Below are 16422 nucleotides of genomic sequence, written 5' to 3' on the forward strand. Positions count from 1 at the left end.
TATTTTAAAAGATTAAAAAGATCATCTATAATCATTCAAGAATTTCTTACACTCTAATTCGTTTAAACACTTCTCAGCTCTAGACATGAAACTATAAAAATTAACGTAGTAAGGGATCCAGCAAATTAGTGCAAAGACCTCTATATCCATGTCTCTCTCAACTAAACAAATAACAGAATGCATTCTGCCGAAGGATTACACAAAAATTCTTATATTAAGAATTAAAGAATGGACCAGTATTTTTTGCTGGTCAATATCTCGAACTGGAATAATACTCGGGAAAGCGCTTGAATTGAATAACTTCAACTGCAGTTTCCTTTATCGACCTCTTATTATGGTCGCATGCCCAGAATCGCCAAGATGTTTATGTAATTTATTTCTGCGTAGCAAATCAAACGAAGTTATGCAACAGTTTAGTATGATGTAGCAAGATTTATTATTAGAACAATATGAAATTTGATTTTGATAACTAAGAGAGGCATAAAGTTAGTTACCTTGAGTCAAACTCCTCTCCACACGCATCACAAGTATTACCAACGTTTTTCGATGTCACCTTATTCAAGAAACAAAATCACAATCAGTTAGGAGCACAAAAAGCAGATTGTCAAACTATAACACAGAATAAAGATGACAAAAATTGGAAAACTAAATAACCCAGATTGTCATGTCAACAAATTACGTCAGGTATTGCTCGCTAATCGATCAGAAGATGGCTAAGTGGTGTCTGGTCCTTTTAAAAGCTCTGTTTTTGGTTGAAAGAAAAGAAGGGACAGGGAGCACTATGTAGTAGTGGAGGTGAATGAAGGGAAGCAGAGATAAAAAAAATTCCTTATCATAGTTAGAGCTTAGAATAGTCAAATAAAACTAAAGAATTTAAGATAATTTAGTCTAATTAATGTAAAACCCAATCTAACATTCAAATCTCCTCCATTTTGGGGGAAGTCAAAGTTGAACGAGGAGGGAATTTGGCCCCCGCTACTCCATTTCCCAGCATTCTACTGTATTTAGGTAACTAACGACTAATATATCCCGCATAACCACAATTTAAAATCAGGTTAATTCAACTTTTAAAATACCCTAAACATAACGCAGAACCCATATTGCAGGTGCATATATTCATTTAAAGACAAATTAACAATTCTAAACAATTCACGTAAAGATATGATAGGAGATAAAATAAAAACATTCTCAATAATACATCAATAATCTAAATATTCGTGTATAAGATTCTTATATAATAAGTTTAAGAATTTTTAAATTATGTTGAAATTATTTCAATGACTTATGAGGCAAGAATAACAGTCCAGGTATACTCCGAAGTTCTTACCTTGGCTTTTCTTCCTTTGGATGAAATTTTGGCTTTGATTTTTGTGTCCTTGCCAGCTCCCTTTTTATCAGCAGGTTGGTTTGAAATCTTATTACCTCTACTAACCTGCTGCTCATTTCCTATAATGTTATCCCCATTTTCCACAAAATGTTGGGAACAAGACTCCTCTGCACGAGAATTATCATTTCCATTACCGTTTATATTCTCATCATTGCAACTGCCAGCATTCCCCTGAGATTCTTCCCAATTTTCCCTACCCTTCTCTTTCTTAGCTCTACGTTTCTTTCTTGTGCTCTTCCGGTTGCTGTATTCCATAGGGCCAAATTCATCCTCCTCAGTTTCAATTTGAGATTGAGCTATTGCAGCCTTGGATTTGTGGGTTGAAGCTCGTGGCTTTCTGTTCTTGTGGCCAGCCACCATTGCTTCAAGAACACCATTTTCATCGTTATCATCATCTTCATTGCCACTATCATCAAGATTAACCGACCCGTTGGAATCTTCCCCCTCCTTCACATGCGAAGCATCGTAAAACTCATCACCACCACCATCATCATCATCATCCGATTCACCCCCGTTTTTAATTACCCCCTCTTCAACATTAAGACCATCCCGAATCCTCGCCTCCAAATCACCAACACCATGACCACCATCACCATCCACTCCAACCCCATCTTCCTCACTTCCCAGTCCCTCCTTTCCTTCTTCCAAATCCTCCTCATCACCAATGGAATCCCTGAACTCCGCAACCCTCTCCTTATGCTTCTTGGACTGCTCATGGTTTTTCCACTGCTTTTCACTCTTAAACTTCTTCCCACACAGCACACAATAAAACTCCTTATCATTCTTCTTCTCCTCCTCACCCTCCTCAACCCACTCCTCCACCACCTCCTCCTCCTCAACCTTAGCCCAATCAGGCTCCTCATACGCCATGGCCCTCTCCTTCTTCTCCTTCTCCAACCTCTTTTTTTTCTCTCTCTCCTCTTCCTTCTTCCTCTCCATCTCCACACTCTTCTTCACCCTCATATCAATCACCCTCTTATCCCTCTTCTTCACAAAATCCCCCAACCTCCTCACAGTATCATTATACTCCTTTTTCGCCTTCCTCCTCGCCTTATTATTCTCCTCTTCCATAAGCCGCCGCGACTTCCGGTTCGGCCCTGCCATAGCGTCATACTCATCCGCCCAACAAAAGTCCATCACAGTACAAAACCCTAACCAGTATCCATAAAACGCAGTGACCTGAGCGTAGGGGCTATCCAAGTTCCCCATTACAGGAGCCTGTCGAACCGCATCAACTCCAAGCCCCATTTTCCGCGCGAAATTGATCTCGTTAGCGTGGATTTTATCGAAAACATCAGAATAAACTTTATAGAAGCCCTTTCCGGTGTCAGAGTAGCCGGAATAGACGGTGTTGGAGAAGAAGGAGAAGAGGTCCGGGACGACCGATTTGGAGAGGGAATTGGGGTCGGAGAAGAGGATTTGAGAACGGTGGGAATCGTACCAAGCACGTTCCTTGGGATCGGAAAGAACTTCGTATGCGTGTTGGAGTTCCTGGAACTGCGCAGTGGCTTCTTCCTGGGAGAGACCCGATTTTATGAGCTTGTCTGGGTGGCGCTGAAGGGCGAGGCGGCGGTAGGAGGAGCGGATCTCCTCGGGAGAACTATCTTGCGAGAGATCGAGCACTTCGTAGTGGCATCGCTTCGTCAGCGACGACGAAGACGCCATTGATGCTTGCTAGGGTTCCGGTCTTGTGTATTCAGGTAAAACCAATAAAACACACCAAATCTTCTATACAAAAGGAACAAGTGCATCTATATATATACATGTTTACACACTGCATTTGTGGATTTCTAATGTCATCATTTTAGTTTAATTATTTTAGTTTAAATTTTAAAGATATGATTCATATCTTATCTTATAATACAATTTTCTTTTATGCGTGACTATATTATTTATTTGTCGCTTTGTTTTGCATCCTTAAAATTTACAACAAATAAATCTTTTTTAAATATGCAAGTTATATTGTGAGTGTAATTTGTAGTGACATTTCTTTAAAGATAAAGTTGTATTTAAATTATGATATTATGTGTATCTATCTTTATTGAAGAATAACACCTAAAAATATTCTTATTAGTAAAAGTATTCTAATCTTTATATAACTTTTTTATTTATTTTAATTTACACTTTTGATCTTCTTTTATCTAAATAATTAGATGTGATCTATATGTTATAAGAATATTGAATATATGATATACTGTTTCTAAAAAATATCTAATATTTCCCATGAATCCTATCCCATTAACGTTGGGAGTATTGGAAGAAAGGTTACATCAAATATATTGTTTTAAAAATTTATAGTATCAAATTGAATATTATAAAAATAACCAAATCAAATCAAATCATTTAAAATAAAAATCTGAAAATATAATTTAATATATTATTTATTACTTTTCTTTATCTAACTAATTTAATATTTACTTTAATAATTTGTGTTATCCGGGTATATTCGAGTTTTTTATATCTTCGTAGTATTTTAATTTTACATACATCTTCTTCCTTTGTTTTTTTTGTTTTTTTGTTTTAGTTTTTTACATATTTTTCTATTTCAAATACTTAGTTACTCCTTCTAACTTCATTCATTGTTTCAAGAAACTTTTTGGAGAGGGGGAGTATAAGTGAGAAAAAATATATTAAATAATTAATTAGTTATTTTTTAGTTTCTTAAATTTGAAACCATTTTCTTAGCCTATAATTAAAGAAAAAAAGTCCACCAATGACGATAGGTCGACAAGAGTACATTTTTATGCGACCAATTTACAATACTTTATTATATTTTATTGAGTAATTAAATTTGCATGTTATTATTAAAAATAGTTGTAATTTGATAGCAGATGAAAAAAGTTGTCTTTATTTAAAGAAAGTCATCTTATCCTAGCTAAAATGATCTTGTTAGAAAATTTTCAAATATGTTATATATAAGATAATGAGATATTTACATGTATACATTTTTATACTTATTTTTATATTGTAATTTTATTTGATAATAATTTATTATCACAACTATTTTTTTATGGACAAGATATATGTAAACTTCAGGTGTTATGCGCTTTGGGTCCTCAAATTTCAGAGCATCCATATTGTGACCCTTTGAGCTTTTATTAGAATTGTCCTAGAAATTCAAAATTTGTTTTATGTACTTATGTAATATAAAACAATGTCACTTGCTTATGACAATTGACACCAACGTTTCTATATTATATTTCATAAATAATTGATCATGATAAACTCATTAAATCAGTGTTACATTTCAAATCCGTATAAATAGTCCAATCTGATTAGTTCGTTTAATCAAAGAGAACTCTTGTTTTATAGATAGTAGAGCAAAACTTTATCTGACCAAGTAGAAAATGAATGGAACATGCCATTACTTTGTTTTAAAATGTCTTAGTTTCAAGAATAATTAATTATAACATATATTTAATTGGATTTTGTTTTAGATGTGCGAATTATATGATTACTAAGATATGATCATATGCATGAATGTGTAATTGTTAAATAATGCTAATTTTGTGATAGAATCTTATACATGATATATCAATTATTGTGAGTATAATAAATGTTATGGGATAGTTTAAATAGAGTACATGCATTAATTTTTCCATTTTTTATTTATTGGAAACTAGTAGTGATGTTTTTGGATTCACATTATTCGAGGATGGATTAATACTCGATCAATAAATAATAATAATAATTATACTTATTGCTAATATTGTTGAAGTGTTAACATGGACTTAATATATTACTCAAATGTTGAGATGTGACAATGGTAGAACTCATTATTTAGTGAGTTTTTGGAATTGTTTCTCTACTGAGTTTTTAAAATACACTGATGTTGATATATTAAAAAATTAATATATTTTAAAACATCAAAATCAATATTCATCCAACTTGACAATGTTACATAGTGTTTTTTGAAGTTTAGTAGAGTGTGCAAGTAATAATCTTCTTGAGGAGAAGGTTGTGCATACTATTTTTTAAACTTGTAGTATACTATAAGTATCGTGATTTATCCAATAGTCATGGAATGAGTAAAGAGGGTTTTAATTAGTCTTCAATAATTAAAATAAGATCTACTTTGAATGTAAGTTTTAGATTGTAAACAATAATTTAGTATTTGGGTCTATTCAAGTCTAACAAAATTAGGAGATGAGCATTGAAAGGCAAGGAAACAAATGAAATTTTGAAATTCAACCCACTAAATTCTTGGTCAAACATTAAGGAAAAATATAAGAGAAGACTAGACATGATACACATGACTTTGATGACGAAAATGTAACTCATGAGGACCATGATCCAAATTAGTTAATTGATCTAGATCTAGATTTAAAATTTAAATTTAAATAATTTATAAAGTTTTCATTCAAAGTAAATTATAGGTACTCATCACAAAGGCACTAATATAATGCTTGAGTGATGCAAAAGGAAGGATCATCACTTAAGCGATGATAAGATGACACTCAAACAAGAGAGAGACCAAACCAATAACCTCTTCTATAGGTGTTGCTCAAGTAATGTAAGGTTACTACAATGTGATAAATGTGCTTAAGTGATGTACACGTAATAGTAATTGTGTTATTTTGGTATATATGTGTGTGCACACTTGAGTGAGAATGATTATGATATACATATATGTGGTACTATAATTTAGTGTGGATGAATATATTAACACCTAATATGATGTTGTAATCCTTTCATGAGTTTGTAATGAAAAATACTTAGATAATATTTTTACTCCAATTATGGTAATTTTAAGTAGATGATCTCATTACAAAAATGAGATGTTTTGATCTCACTTATAACCTAAATCACAAATTATGACACCTATGATATAAAAAATTAAAGAAATTTTATGCACCAAATTGTTATAAATTTGACAAACCACATTAACATGAAAATTAGAATAAATTTTCAACATGTTTTAAATTAATCAAGTATTAGTTACTAATTAGACATATTTAATACAATTTTTGTTAAAATATTGAGTATGTCAAATTATTCAGGATGATCCAATATGTAATTGAAGATATACGTAATTTTGGATGATAGTTAAAGTTTAACTTGTCGTAGTATTATTTAAACTGAGATTATAATATATGATTAATATATTATATGTTGTCACCGATTGTTTGGATTATTAACTTAATCTTATATAGTGAGACTTTTATAATCTTGGTGTGTAGAAAAGTAGGTAACATTAGACATGATAACATAGAAGATGTTACGTGACATTAACAAAATTTCTTTCTAATGTATGTATAAATACATATTCTTTTAAATATCTATAATTCCGATATTTATATATTATTATATGAAGAAAATTGAATGTACTTTTTAACTTATTTATAAATTTATAAATATTGTATGATATTTTTTTTTCAGGCATTATAATGTTAGGTACAAGTTTAAATTATTCTTTTATTTGAAATTTAAAGTTTTAAAATTTTATTAATAATTGACTATACTATTATGTTTGATACAATCAATGTCAAAAATATTATTTTTATTATAAAAAAACATAAAATAAAGCTTGACAGTGTTATGAAGACACGGGCACAATGCATTACATAGCAAAGAATTAGAGAAACTGTTCGCAAATAATCTTCTGTAGGAGAGCATTCGTATCTACGCTCTTAAACTGTTTTACCGAATTTTGTAAATAAAAAGTGTGGGATTCGGCGAAAGTTGGAGCAGAATCGGCTTCGGTGCCTACATGACTATGAATTTATGCCACAACAACGCTTTTTCCCTCTTCAACCCACCATTTCAAACCACACCTCAACTTCCTCTCACTTCAATCTCATCCCTCTTCAACTTCAATTCCCTTCAAAAATCCAAGTTCCCACGCGCCACCGCAAATGCTACCGGCGAAGCAACTCTGCCAACCATGTCCCAAATTCTAGAAGCGTCGCGAGCGCAGAAACTCGACCTTCACCTCAAAACTCTGGGACCCTTTTTCAGAATCACAGCAAGGAGCTTGGTAACCGACGCAGAGCTCGGAAGGGCCGAGGGGTTCGTAAGATTCTGGGTAGATGGCAAAATCCTTCACTTGGACTCGATTAAACTACGGAGAGAAACACTGGGCATGGAGAAATCAATCTTTGGCCTTGGCCTGTTCATTGGAGCCGTTGCAATTCGACACGGTTATGATTCTGGCTGCAGAACAGCGCAGCTATTGGCCATCAATGACTCCGATCTTTACCATTCCAAGGTTCTCTTCTCACCAACCTTATCCAAAATCTCACACCTTTTACTCATTATATTTTCTACTTCTTTTACACTTTTATTATTCTATTGTTATGATTTTAACTTTTTTTAATATAAAAGTTACTAAATTTATTTTAAATATCGATGTAAGAAATCTTTACATTATCGATTCATAGGTTTTTTTCTCTTCCTTTATGGAACAACGTAGGCTTTATTTCGATATGTATGGTTATGGACTGGAGAGGTTGAATTTGATACTGTTTTCGCAGTTGGTTCGATTCTACAGTAGACTTGGGTTTAAAGCAGTGTACGAGGTAACGGGGTCATCCCTTGGAGATGTTGGGCACATGCTTGTGTGGGGTGGTGTTGGTACCCGCATGGATGCTAGTGTTGAAGAACTGATGGTAAAGTGGTGTACAAGATTGAAATCTCCTCATAAATAATTATGTCACGGTTGGAGGAGCAATTGAATTACAGCAAAAGTAACATAGTAAGAAATAGGCATAGCAGAAGAAAAACAACGTTTTTTTGTCGATTTGATCTTTGTTCTCATCCTAATGAGAAATGAATCTAGAGAATATGTACAAGTTCTAGTTTGTTTGATGGTTGGTTGTATGATCACTAGTTACTCATCACTTCAGCTCTGTGTAAAAGTTTGCTGCTTAAAAATATGAGAGATTGTAATGAAAAGGGGATATAGATTAATGTTACAAGTAAAGACCGGATAATTACAAAGTATGGTTGTAATACTTTTTGTAAAATTTATTCATCATTTATATTTCTCCTATACGTATGGTTTGCTACTTGAGGTCTATAGGAAAAACCGAAATGTAATGGATAGATACTCAACTTACAACGATGAATGAGGACTAAGGTATTTTCTTTCATTCTTCAGTTGCTGAACCACTCCTTCAATTTGGTATGTAGGAGGCACCAGAGCAGCAAATGTATTTACAGATTCTCTGGCAAAACAAAAGGAAGCTGCCCGAGATTCTGAAGGTAACCCTACTTGGTACAACAGGTGTCATTCCTTCAGAAACAAGTTTAATAATTTTCCTTGTGGAAAACAAATCTAGTTGTGGTTTTGGTGGAAAATTTGGTGCACAACTTCGTCAACTCTCTTGCTAATTTAGATGGGCCACAGTAGAAAACCCCTGTGGAAAAAAACCAACATTATTAGTTAGGAAGATAATCTAACCTCTTTGGAACAGAGTTGGGTAAAACTTTAGCCTCCAAATTAAATTTCCATTTCAATGATTAAACTAGACACAAAGTAGGGAATGTATACCAAGTAAGAAGTTTCAGAAAAAGAAAATTAGTAATCCTGATGAGGGATAATTTTCTCACCAATCTTAGCTCCTCCATGCTTGCGAGCCAATCTAGAAAATATGTTGAACCAATTTGGTCGAGCAAAATGTGTGTGTATCTGAAAATTTCCACGGAGAAATGGTTTTTTAGTGAAGCAGTAGCAAAACATGCCTGAATGTGACAAATTATTCACTTTTTGGTAGTTGATGTCAAGATTCTTCCAAACGACTTTAAGTTAGAGTAGTTAATAACAAGATTGTTCGAAATGACAAATTGAAGAATGTTGTCTTGATATGCCAAACTTAACATACGCGAAAAGACAATAACATATTCTAGCTTCAACCAGAAGGCATCAAACATAAAGTATCTTGAGTGTTTTTCATTAAAGCCACTCCATCAAGTTTAAAGCTTGCTTGTAATTTACAGAGTTTGGCTACATAAATTGGCCAAAACTGAGGAGAAGTGCACTTACAGGAGTCCTGGAAACTATGTCAGTGCCATTCTTGGCAAGATGCAAGGCCTGAATGACACTTAGCAGAGCCGAACGAATATCTCCTTCTGGATGTACACTGGTCAGGAAATTGTGCATCTCCACAACGGACTTCAAGGTTATTAGAAAACTAGATTGGTAAGAAAATGCTCGAAGATCTTAAATTGCATCAAAGATATAGTTTCTACAGTGAGCATAATGCCAATGTCATGGCCAAAACAAAATTGCAGTTAGGCATACCTGCTTTTTGGTTGAATTTGAGATTTCTTTCATGACATCTCTGAACCAGTCAAAAGAGTTTGGCTCCCTTGTAACCCAATAAAGATATGCTTTTAATGGACCCTTTGTTAAGCTGCATTTTCTGAGACCACTCTATTTCAAATGCCCAAGTGTGGCATTTGTTCAAAGAAACAGAAGCAGAGCAATTGAATTTTGGTGAAGACATTATCATCACAGTAAGAAAATGCTTACATGAATAAACACAAAGAAACTTACATGATCAATTTCTGTTGTCTGGACACCTTTAGCTACATCTTTTAGGATGCTAATGAAAGGTGTGGCTCCTATTCCAAGACCAATTAATACCAGAATGTCATACTTTACATGGTCTTGAGCAGCACAACCATAAGGGCCATCTATGTACAGTTTTGGACATCCCTGTGATCGTGATAACACTGCCTGCAGATCGAGGAGAAATTGAGTCCAAAGAATATAAGAAGCATACAATTTAAAATTTGTTATCTTCACCTCTTGGAATAGATCATATATTTGGTAGCTCCAGTCTCCGAGTGTTCTAATGTGCACACTGAGGTAGTCATCTTGTGGCCCTGAAGTCAAGGAAAATGGATGCCTGAAAATTTAGACAAAAGAAACTCAAATAGAACATCAATATTCATTGACCTACTTGACATCACAGAACCGAAAGAATGCATTGAAATAGGATATGTTTGAACATATTTATCAATAAACACTTTTTGTTTAGACAAAATAAAAAATATATATAAATTAAAATAAAAATTTAGAGAAGTTAAAGTATAAATTTTCTACATATCACGTAGTCTATAAGTTAATTTTAACTTATAAAAATGTTTTTTTTTTAAGTGTTTAAGGGAAAATTTGTTCAAACAGTCTTAGTTAAAATAAAAATGGCAAAATATCTTGAATGAAATTGTCACTTGAAGGAAATAAAAGTACCATTCGAAAGGCGAAATTTGAGGGCACTGGAGGAATATATACATGCCACTGTGGAACTTGAAACCTTCTGGTTTTTGCATTTTGAGGTACAGAACTTTCCCTGGATAGAGACTAGCCTACATGGAAAAAAAGAGGGGAGGATAACATTATTATTATCATTGACAAAAACAATAAAAGAAATTGAAAATTTTCATATTTTGGGCTGTACCATAAATTTTTTACAGAACTTTAAGCCCACAGATTTTACAAAATTAGTTGAAAATGGAAAAAGCTGATCAAATACCTTCAAAATATCAACTTCATAAGATCCAGATCTAAAGGCTCTGAAGATCCTCTCTCCAGTGTACAACAAAACTGGAAAAGCTATGTACATCCATGTCTGCACATGGAAAGATAGATGGAAATTGAGTTTCTACACCAAAGTTTGTTCTGTAATTTTTTAAATTATACAGCTTTTATAAGAACTATAGCAATCCTCTAAATCACAATGTGTGCAACTAGGAATAAACTAGTAACGAGGAGTTCAAATAATTCAGAAGAGCTTATAATTCACACAGCACATTCTCAATGTCAAGTTTTTATATATTTTTTTCGATAAAAATTATGTTCCAAAATAATGCACGTTAGAAAATAGAAAGAGCTAATAAATTGAAGAGCTTTATAACAACTTTTGCTACTGTCTTAATCAAAATGGTAAACAACTAGCATAAACTAGTCGTCGCAAGGACTTTAAATAATTCAGAAGAGCTAATAATTCAGCATGCACATTGGCCGCATTATCAATGTCACATTTTTATATAAATATTTGTGTTCCGGTGAAACAAGAGAGAAAAGAGTTACATGCATGTTAAAAAATGTAAAGAGAAACACACGCGATAGAACACCAAGTTCGAATGATTTTGACTTTTTACCATTGCATGCACTGGTTTTAGATTAAAAAACATCTTCACCATGTAAAACTAGATATTGTAGTTTCACAGAGAAAGACCGTTACAAAGGTAAATCACCAAAATCAAGGCTAGAATCACGAGAAAGTAAACAGTAACAGGTAGAATAAGGACGGAAAAAGACATGAAAAAGGGGTACCGTTTTCTCCATCAACTTGTCGGTCAGGAACAGGAACATGGAGTGAATGATGAGGAGGGCGTAGACAAGGACAAACAAATGGTGGGAATACCAAAAGGTGTTGTAGCCAGTGACACGACGGAGAGACACCGGTAACACAGGTGAGCGACGCCTTGGCCACTTGGTGGCTAGTGAAAATGCAACGCCCATTAACACCACCATGGCTATTCCACTTGTCACCTCCGTCGTGGCCAAAATTTCTGTGTACGTTGGTCGGTGGTACCCAAATCCTGCGGCAATTGTTTGCCGGAATATTGATCTGTCTGACTCACTAATTCTTGGGAAATCACACGCAAGGTGCGTTCCTCCGTGCAATATCACTCCCACCACTATTCCTCCTGCAATAACCTGCACACGTAACCCAAAGACTTTGTGTATTCACATCATTGTTATTGTCAATGGTACAAGGTGGTTTTGCTCCTATTTCTCAGAATTTTGGTAGGAACTCAATCTCAAAAGTCCAACCAATAATTAAAGATTGTCCCCTCTCTGTATACATAATTCCTCACACATTATTCTAGAGTACGAAAAAAGATTGAATATCTGCAAGTAATTCAATATACACATGATCCTACAGCCCATCAAACAATAGTATTGAATAGGAACAATCTTTAATATTTCAGTCAAGTTCAACTGTTTAAGATCATAATTTAGATAAATACAAAAATGTATACACATCCATCATTTTGGTCTGCTAATCAATACTTGAAACAATTTTTTTTTTTTTACCAAAAATACAAAGGAATCGGCGATCATATACATCCATCTAACAATAATATATTTCCTATCTGTTTACCAGTGCTTCAATCCAAAATTTGTTTACCAAAACACAGAAGGAGTTGGTGGTCGTATACATGCATTTGATTAACAACCATATATTGTCGAACCATTTGGTGAATATGACAGCTTATCTAACTATTCATATAATATTCAATGTTGTTTATCGATATTAATCAAAGTTTAATATGAATAAGCCTTAAGAAGTATAAACAACTTGCATGAAACGAGGGGGGAATTAGAGAAGTTTACCTTGTGGAAGTTGATGTTGTCGTTAAACGGAATGACAGAGTTTATGGGACGGTGCTTGCGGAGCCATGTGATGGTGTTTCTACAAACAGGGAGAAGAACAAGTGCCATGTTGAGTTTTAAGGTCTCAGCTGCACCTTTAGCAGTGGGAAGGCAATAACCCATGACTTCAAAACCTGATCTATGGCTGTACTGAACAAATTTCCACACAAATAACCCCAAACATGCAAGGAACCAAAGCAGAACAACCCAAGCACGTCTCCAATAAGTTCTGAACAACACTTCCGTCCTTGACATTGGTTCTTGCTCTTCACAAAAGTCACCACTGCTACTGTGAACATTCTGTGTGCTGCCTGTTGTTGCTGATACTTGTTTCATTGGAGAGTGTGCCTTTGACAGACTTGCCTTGAATAGAGACCCCATTTGGGATATCTACAAATGATGACGACTCTTTGTATTTAGATTAATAAAATATGGAATAGGGTTGGATTGTAATGGGGGGTTGAGGCTTGATTGGTACCTCAAGGTAGCCTTTGTTTTTCTTGTCCAGAGATTCCATTATCAAAGAAGCATAGTTCTCTGCTTCATCATGTGTCACGGATAGCTTATTTGTAGAAGCAGTTAATAAAATTGTCTGTATGAGTACAAAAACAATCATACTCACATCAAACACTTATATACAGAAATATGCAAATTATAATTGACGGTTTGTATAAACAGCACATAGAATTAATTATACAAGGTTTGTCTGCGGAAGAGCCAAAATCAACCCAACATGCGGAACAAGACAACTAACACATGCAAATTTAAGCAGCCTCACGCCTAGTGAAGTTAATTATGAATTAAGACATTAAATAAATAATAACCTGCTTTATATCTGTCTCGGTAATTCTTCCATCCTTGTTTCTATTGCACCTAAATTAAAGCCAAGGAAAAATTAATACTTGATTTCAGAATTGGGCATAACAGAGTTTAGCAAAGTTTTTTTTTTTAATTACATGTCAAAGAAGATTCTCATTCTTGAATTAAAAGAATTATCCTTCATGCGAAACCAGAGATTGTACAAATCAGCTTTGGTGATTTTGTGTTTCCAATTCTCGCCGCCTCTCAGTGCACAGAGTAATTCGTTGGCAAACTCTGGTGATGACTGCATCCCTATAAAATAAGAAATAATTGAAAGTGGAAAATTAACACAATAATTGGAAGAATAAAATCAGCATTAAGTAAGAACTGGTAGGTGTAGATAAGGCATCTGGTTTCATATTATACTTAGAAATGTATTAAGCTAAAGGAGACTTAAAAAAAGAGAAATAAAGTGTTGAACATCGATCATTGAAATAAATAAAGTAGAAAGAATAACAATGATAAAAATGAAACAAGTTGTCTTATATTCCGGCACTATAGCGTATCCGAAGAACATGGCTAAGGTGGCTAACTACTTTGCTCACTATGATTCTCTTGTGTTAATTGCCAGTGCCAGATGATAAACAGAAGAGACACCGAAAAGGACTTGTGAATGTCACAATGCATTAATGCATCATGAATTATTGTATTTGTGGTCGTGAAACCAAGCGATATAATGTTACATGAACTGTTGACTTTAGTTTTCTTTTCTCACCAATGCAGAAGCCAAATTCGGACCATCTCACAACCGGTTCGGTGCTCCTTCCGGTTCGGGCCACTTGGTCGAACCGCTTCTCCACATCCCTCCACTCCATTCCACTTTGACCAAAAAAGGCATCGATGAATCCGACTCCTTGAGTTGCTTCATTTTCTACTATCTGAGAACGGGTTTGTTCTGAACTCGAGTTTGTTGTATCGTTAGGATCACCTTCATGCAGAACCTTTGACCCGGTCGGAACCGGAGACAAGGAATGAAGGACTTGGATCCAAGAAGAGGAGGAGGAGGAGGTGGTGGCGGTGGTGGTGGAGGAGGACAAGGAAGAAGAAGAAGGTGATGATTTGAAGAGAGCAATGAGGGAGCGTTCATGAGGAATTTTGGACTTTACAAGCCCATCCATTGATGGGTTGTGAAGAGAATTGAAGCTTTGATTAATTTGTCATTGAAAGTGGAGGTTTTGTTTCCATCATATTGTAAAGAAAATGCGAATTGAGTATGTAGTGCACAATGGTGGAATTAATAAAAAAAAAAAAACTTTCAGGGAAAGATGGTGAGTAGTTTTCTTGAGGAGCATTGAATAATAATTGGTTTGACCAAGGAAGGAGGTAGAAGCAGGTAGCAAGAACTGGTGTATATGGATTTGTTTATGTTGTTTTACAGAGAGATGTACAAGAAAAGTGGAGATTTTGTTCCCTCTCTCTCTTTTCATGTAGGAGGGAGTGTGAAATTTTGTTTGGAATTGAGTGGTTGAGTGAGGGAAATGAAAAAAAAAGGTAAGTTATTGAAAAGAATAAACGATGATGCGTATGGTTTGGTAAGAGTGTGTGGACTACGTTAGAGAAAACGAAGTTAATAAATGGAGGTTTTGTTGGAAATTTGCCAGATTGGGAGAGAATGGAGATTAAGTAAGAGCAGGTGAAGATTGAAAACAGATCCACGCAATGGAAAGGGTGTGTGTGTGTGTGTGTGTGTGTTGGTTGAAGATGGGAGGGAAAAAGAGAACATGTTTCATTTGTAGCTAATATATGCATCAAGAACAGCTCAGAGTATTACAACGTAAGCAAGCAATAGAAAATAATAGAACAATCATTAATTGTGAAAGGAATGACGTGTCTTGGCTACTTTTTTTTATTATTCTTTTTCACCCATGCTACCACGGAGCCACCGAGGCCTTCAGAATTTATTTATTTATTTATATACAATTAATTTATTAAAAAATATATATTAAATTGCAAATTACTTCTGTAATTTAAGAAAAAAAAAACTCTCAGTGCCAGTTCAGGTATAAAGAGTTGAAGATATAATGACATATGCTATTTAGAAAAAAAAAACATGTCAACAAATTAAAAACAAAAAATTATATTTGGAAATTCATACTCACGACTAAAGGATAAAAAGGATCTTTAATTATATATTTTATAGTTAAATATATTTTTAGTTAAAATTTGATCCAAAATTAGAATCTTTCTTATATACATTTTAGCTCTCTAATTTTAAAAATAATGAATATTTTATTTTAACAGTAAAAAGAATAGATACGATGATTTTAATTTAATTATATTAAACTTTTTTTTTATATACTATATCATTTGAGTTATTTAAATTTTAATTTAATATCAATTGAAAAACACATTTAACATGCAAAAAAAAATTAAATAATTGAAATAAAATAATTAGGATAAAAGAAATATTTATCATATATTTTTTTAATTTGAGACCGAAATATATCAATAAATTAAAAAATAGACTGTTAAACCATAAAGTTTAATTCAAAACCGTAAGTCAACGTAGTGAAAATTATATTTACTCGTAAACTCTAAATTAAACGTTAAGAAAAAAATATGTTCAATATAAAGTTTTTTATATAGTTTTATTTGTTTGAGGAATTTATTTTATAACTTTTATACATTTATTTATGTATATTTTATCAAGATAAGAGGATACGGTAAAAGTTATCTGACAACTTGTTATTAGAAAGTTTTTTATCCTTTCTATATGTTTGTGTGCAAATTGGAATCATGAATCAACTAAGCGCTATTTTCTTTTGAAAAAGTGGCATAAATGATC

The 16422-nt window shown here is 33.7% G+C and overlaps 3 protein-coding genes across 4 annotated transcripts; 1 reads left to right on the plus strand and 2 right to left on the minus strand.

The window, feature by feature from the left end:
• LOC114178357 (DNAJ heat shock N-terminal domain-containing protein) lies at positions 1-3129 on the minus strand. The gene is made up of 3 exons (XM_028064200.2): positions 1328-3129; positions 495-553; positions 1-379 (listed from the first exon to the last, which is right to left on the minus strand). Exons 1-3 carry the CDS (start codon positions 3050-3052, stop codon positions 319-321), a joined length of 1845 nt encoding a protein of 614 aa, XP_027920001.2. The 5' UTR covers positions 3053-3129; the 3' UTR covers positions 1-318.
• A 3821-nt stretch (positions 3130-6950) lies between these two features.
• Positions 6951-8378, plus strand: LOC114178541 (uncharacterized). The gene is made up of 2 exons (XM_028064518.2): positions 6951-7595; positions 7861-8378. Exons 1-2 carry the CDS (start codon positions 7098-7100, stop codon positions 8032-8034), a joined length of 672 nt encoding a protein of 223 aa, XP_027920319.2. The 5' UTR covers positions 6951-7097; the 3' UTR covers positions 8035-8378.
• On the minus strand, positions 8270-15335 carry LOC114178540 (respiratory burst oxidase homolog protein A-like). Of its 2 annotated transcripts, XM_028064517.2 has the most exons (14): positions 14353-15328; positions 13733-13889; positions 13601-13649; positions 13255-13368; positions 12738-13166; positions 11670-12056; positions 10867-10962; positions 10584-10699; positions 10137-10239; positions 9885-10067; positions 9630-9761; positions 9372-9500; positions 8939-9017; positions 8270-8745 (listed from the first exon to the last, which is right to left on the minus strand). In XM_028064517.2, the coding sequence occupies exons 1-14, from the start codon at positions 14753-14755 to the stop codon at positions 8636-8638; spliced, it is 2487 nt and encodes an 828-aa protein (XP_027920318.2). In that variant the 5' UTR covers positions 14756-15328; the 3' UTR covers positions 8270-8635. The 2 variants fall into 2 exon arrangements, 1 of the variants encoding a protein (XP_027920318.2); XR_003603338.2 differs by lacking the exon at positions 8270-8745 and having other exon boundaries at positions 8938-9017; positions 9630-9750; positions 14353-15335.
• Between the last annotated feature and the right edge of the window lie 1087 nt (positions 15336-16422).

The sequence above is a fragment of the Vigna unguiculata genome, chromosome 3, assembly GCF_037176805.1.
Source record: "Vigna unguiculata cultivar grain cowpea cultivar isolate G323 ecotype 2 chromosome 3, ASM3717680v1, whole genome shotgun sequence".
Classification (NCBI taxonomy): Eukaryota; Viridiplantae; Streptophyta; class Magnoliopsida; order Fabales; family Fabaceae; genus Vigna; species Vigna unguiculata.

What these genes read in the sequence shown, in the direction of transcription:
- LOC114178357 (XM_028064200.2), bottom strand. Translation starts at nt 3,052, where the DNA reads ATGGCGTCTTCGTCGTCGCTGACGAAGCGATGCCACTACGAAGTGCTC. An exon ending in CCAAAGGAAGAAAAGCCAAG is followed by an intron (nt 554 to 1,327) that starts GTAAGAACTTCG and finishes TTCTTGAATAAG; the next exon opens with GTGACATCGAAAAACGTTGG. An exon ending in GGAGAGGAGTTTGACTCAAG is followed by an intron (nt 380 to 494) that starts GTAACTAACTTT and finishes TTTGCTACGCAG; the next exon opens with AAATAAATTACATAAACATC.
- LOC114178541 (XM_028064518.2), top strand. Translation starts at nt 7,098, where the DNA reads ATGACTATGAATTTATGCCACAACAACGCTTTTTCCCTCTTCAACCCA. An exon ending in CCGATCTTTACCATTCCAAG is followed by an intron (nt 7,596 to 7,860) that starts GTTCTCTTCTCA and finishes CTGTTTTCGCAG; the next exon opens with TTGGTTCGATTCTACAGTAG.
- LOC114178540 (XM_028064517.2), bottom strand. Translation starts at nt 14,755, where the DNA reads ATGGATGGGCTTGTAAAGTCCAAAATTCCTCATGAACGCTCCCTCATT. An exon ending in AAAACAAAGGCTACCTTGAG is followed by an intron (nt 13,167 to 13,254) that starts GTACCAATCAAG and finishes CATCATTTGTAG; the next exon opens with ATATCCCAAATGGGGTCTCT. An exon ending in TATATGATCTATTCCAAGAG is followed by an intron (nt 10,068 to 10,136) that starts GTGAAGATAACA and finishes CTCGATCTGCAG; the next exon opens with GCAGTGTTATCACGATCACA.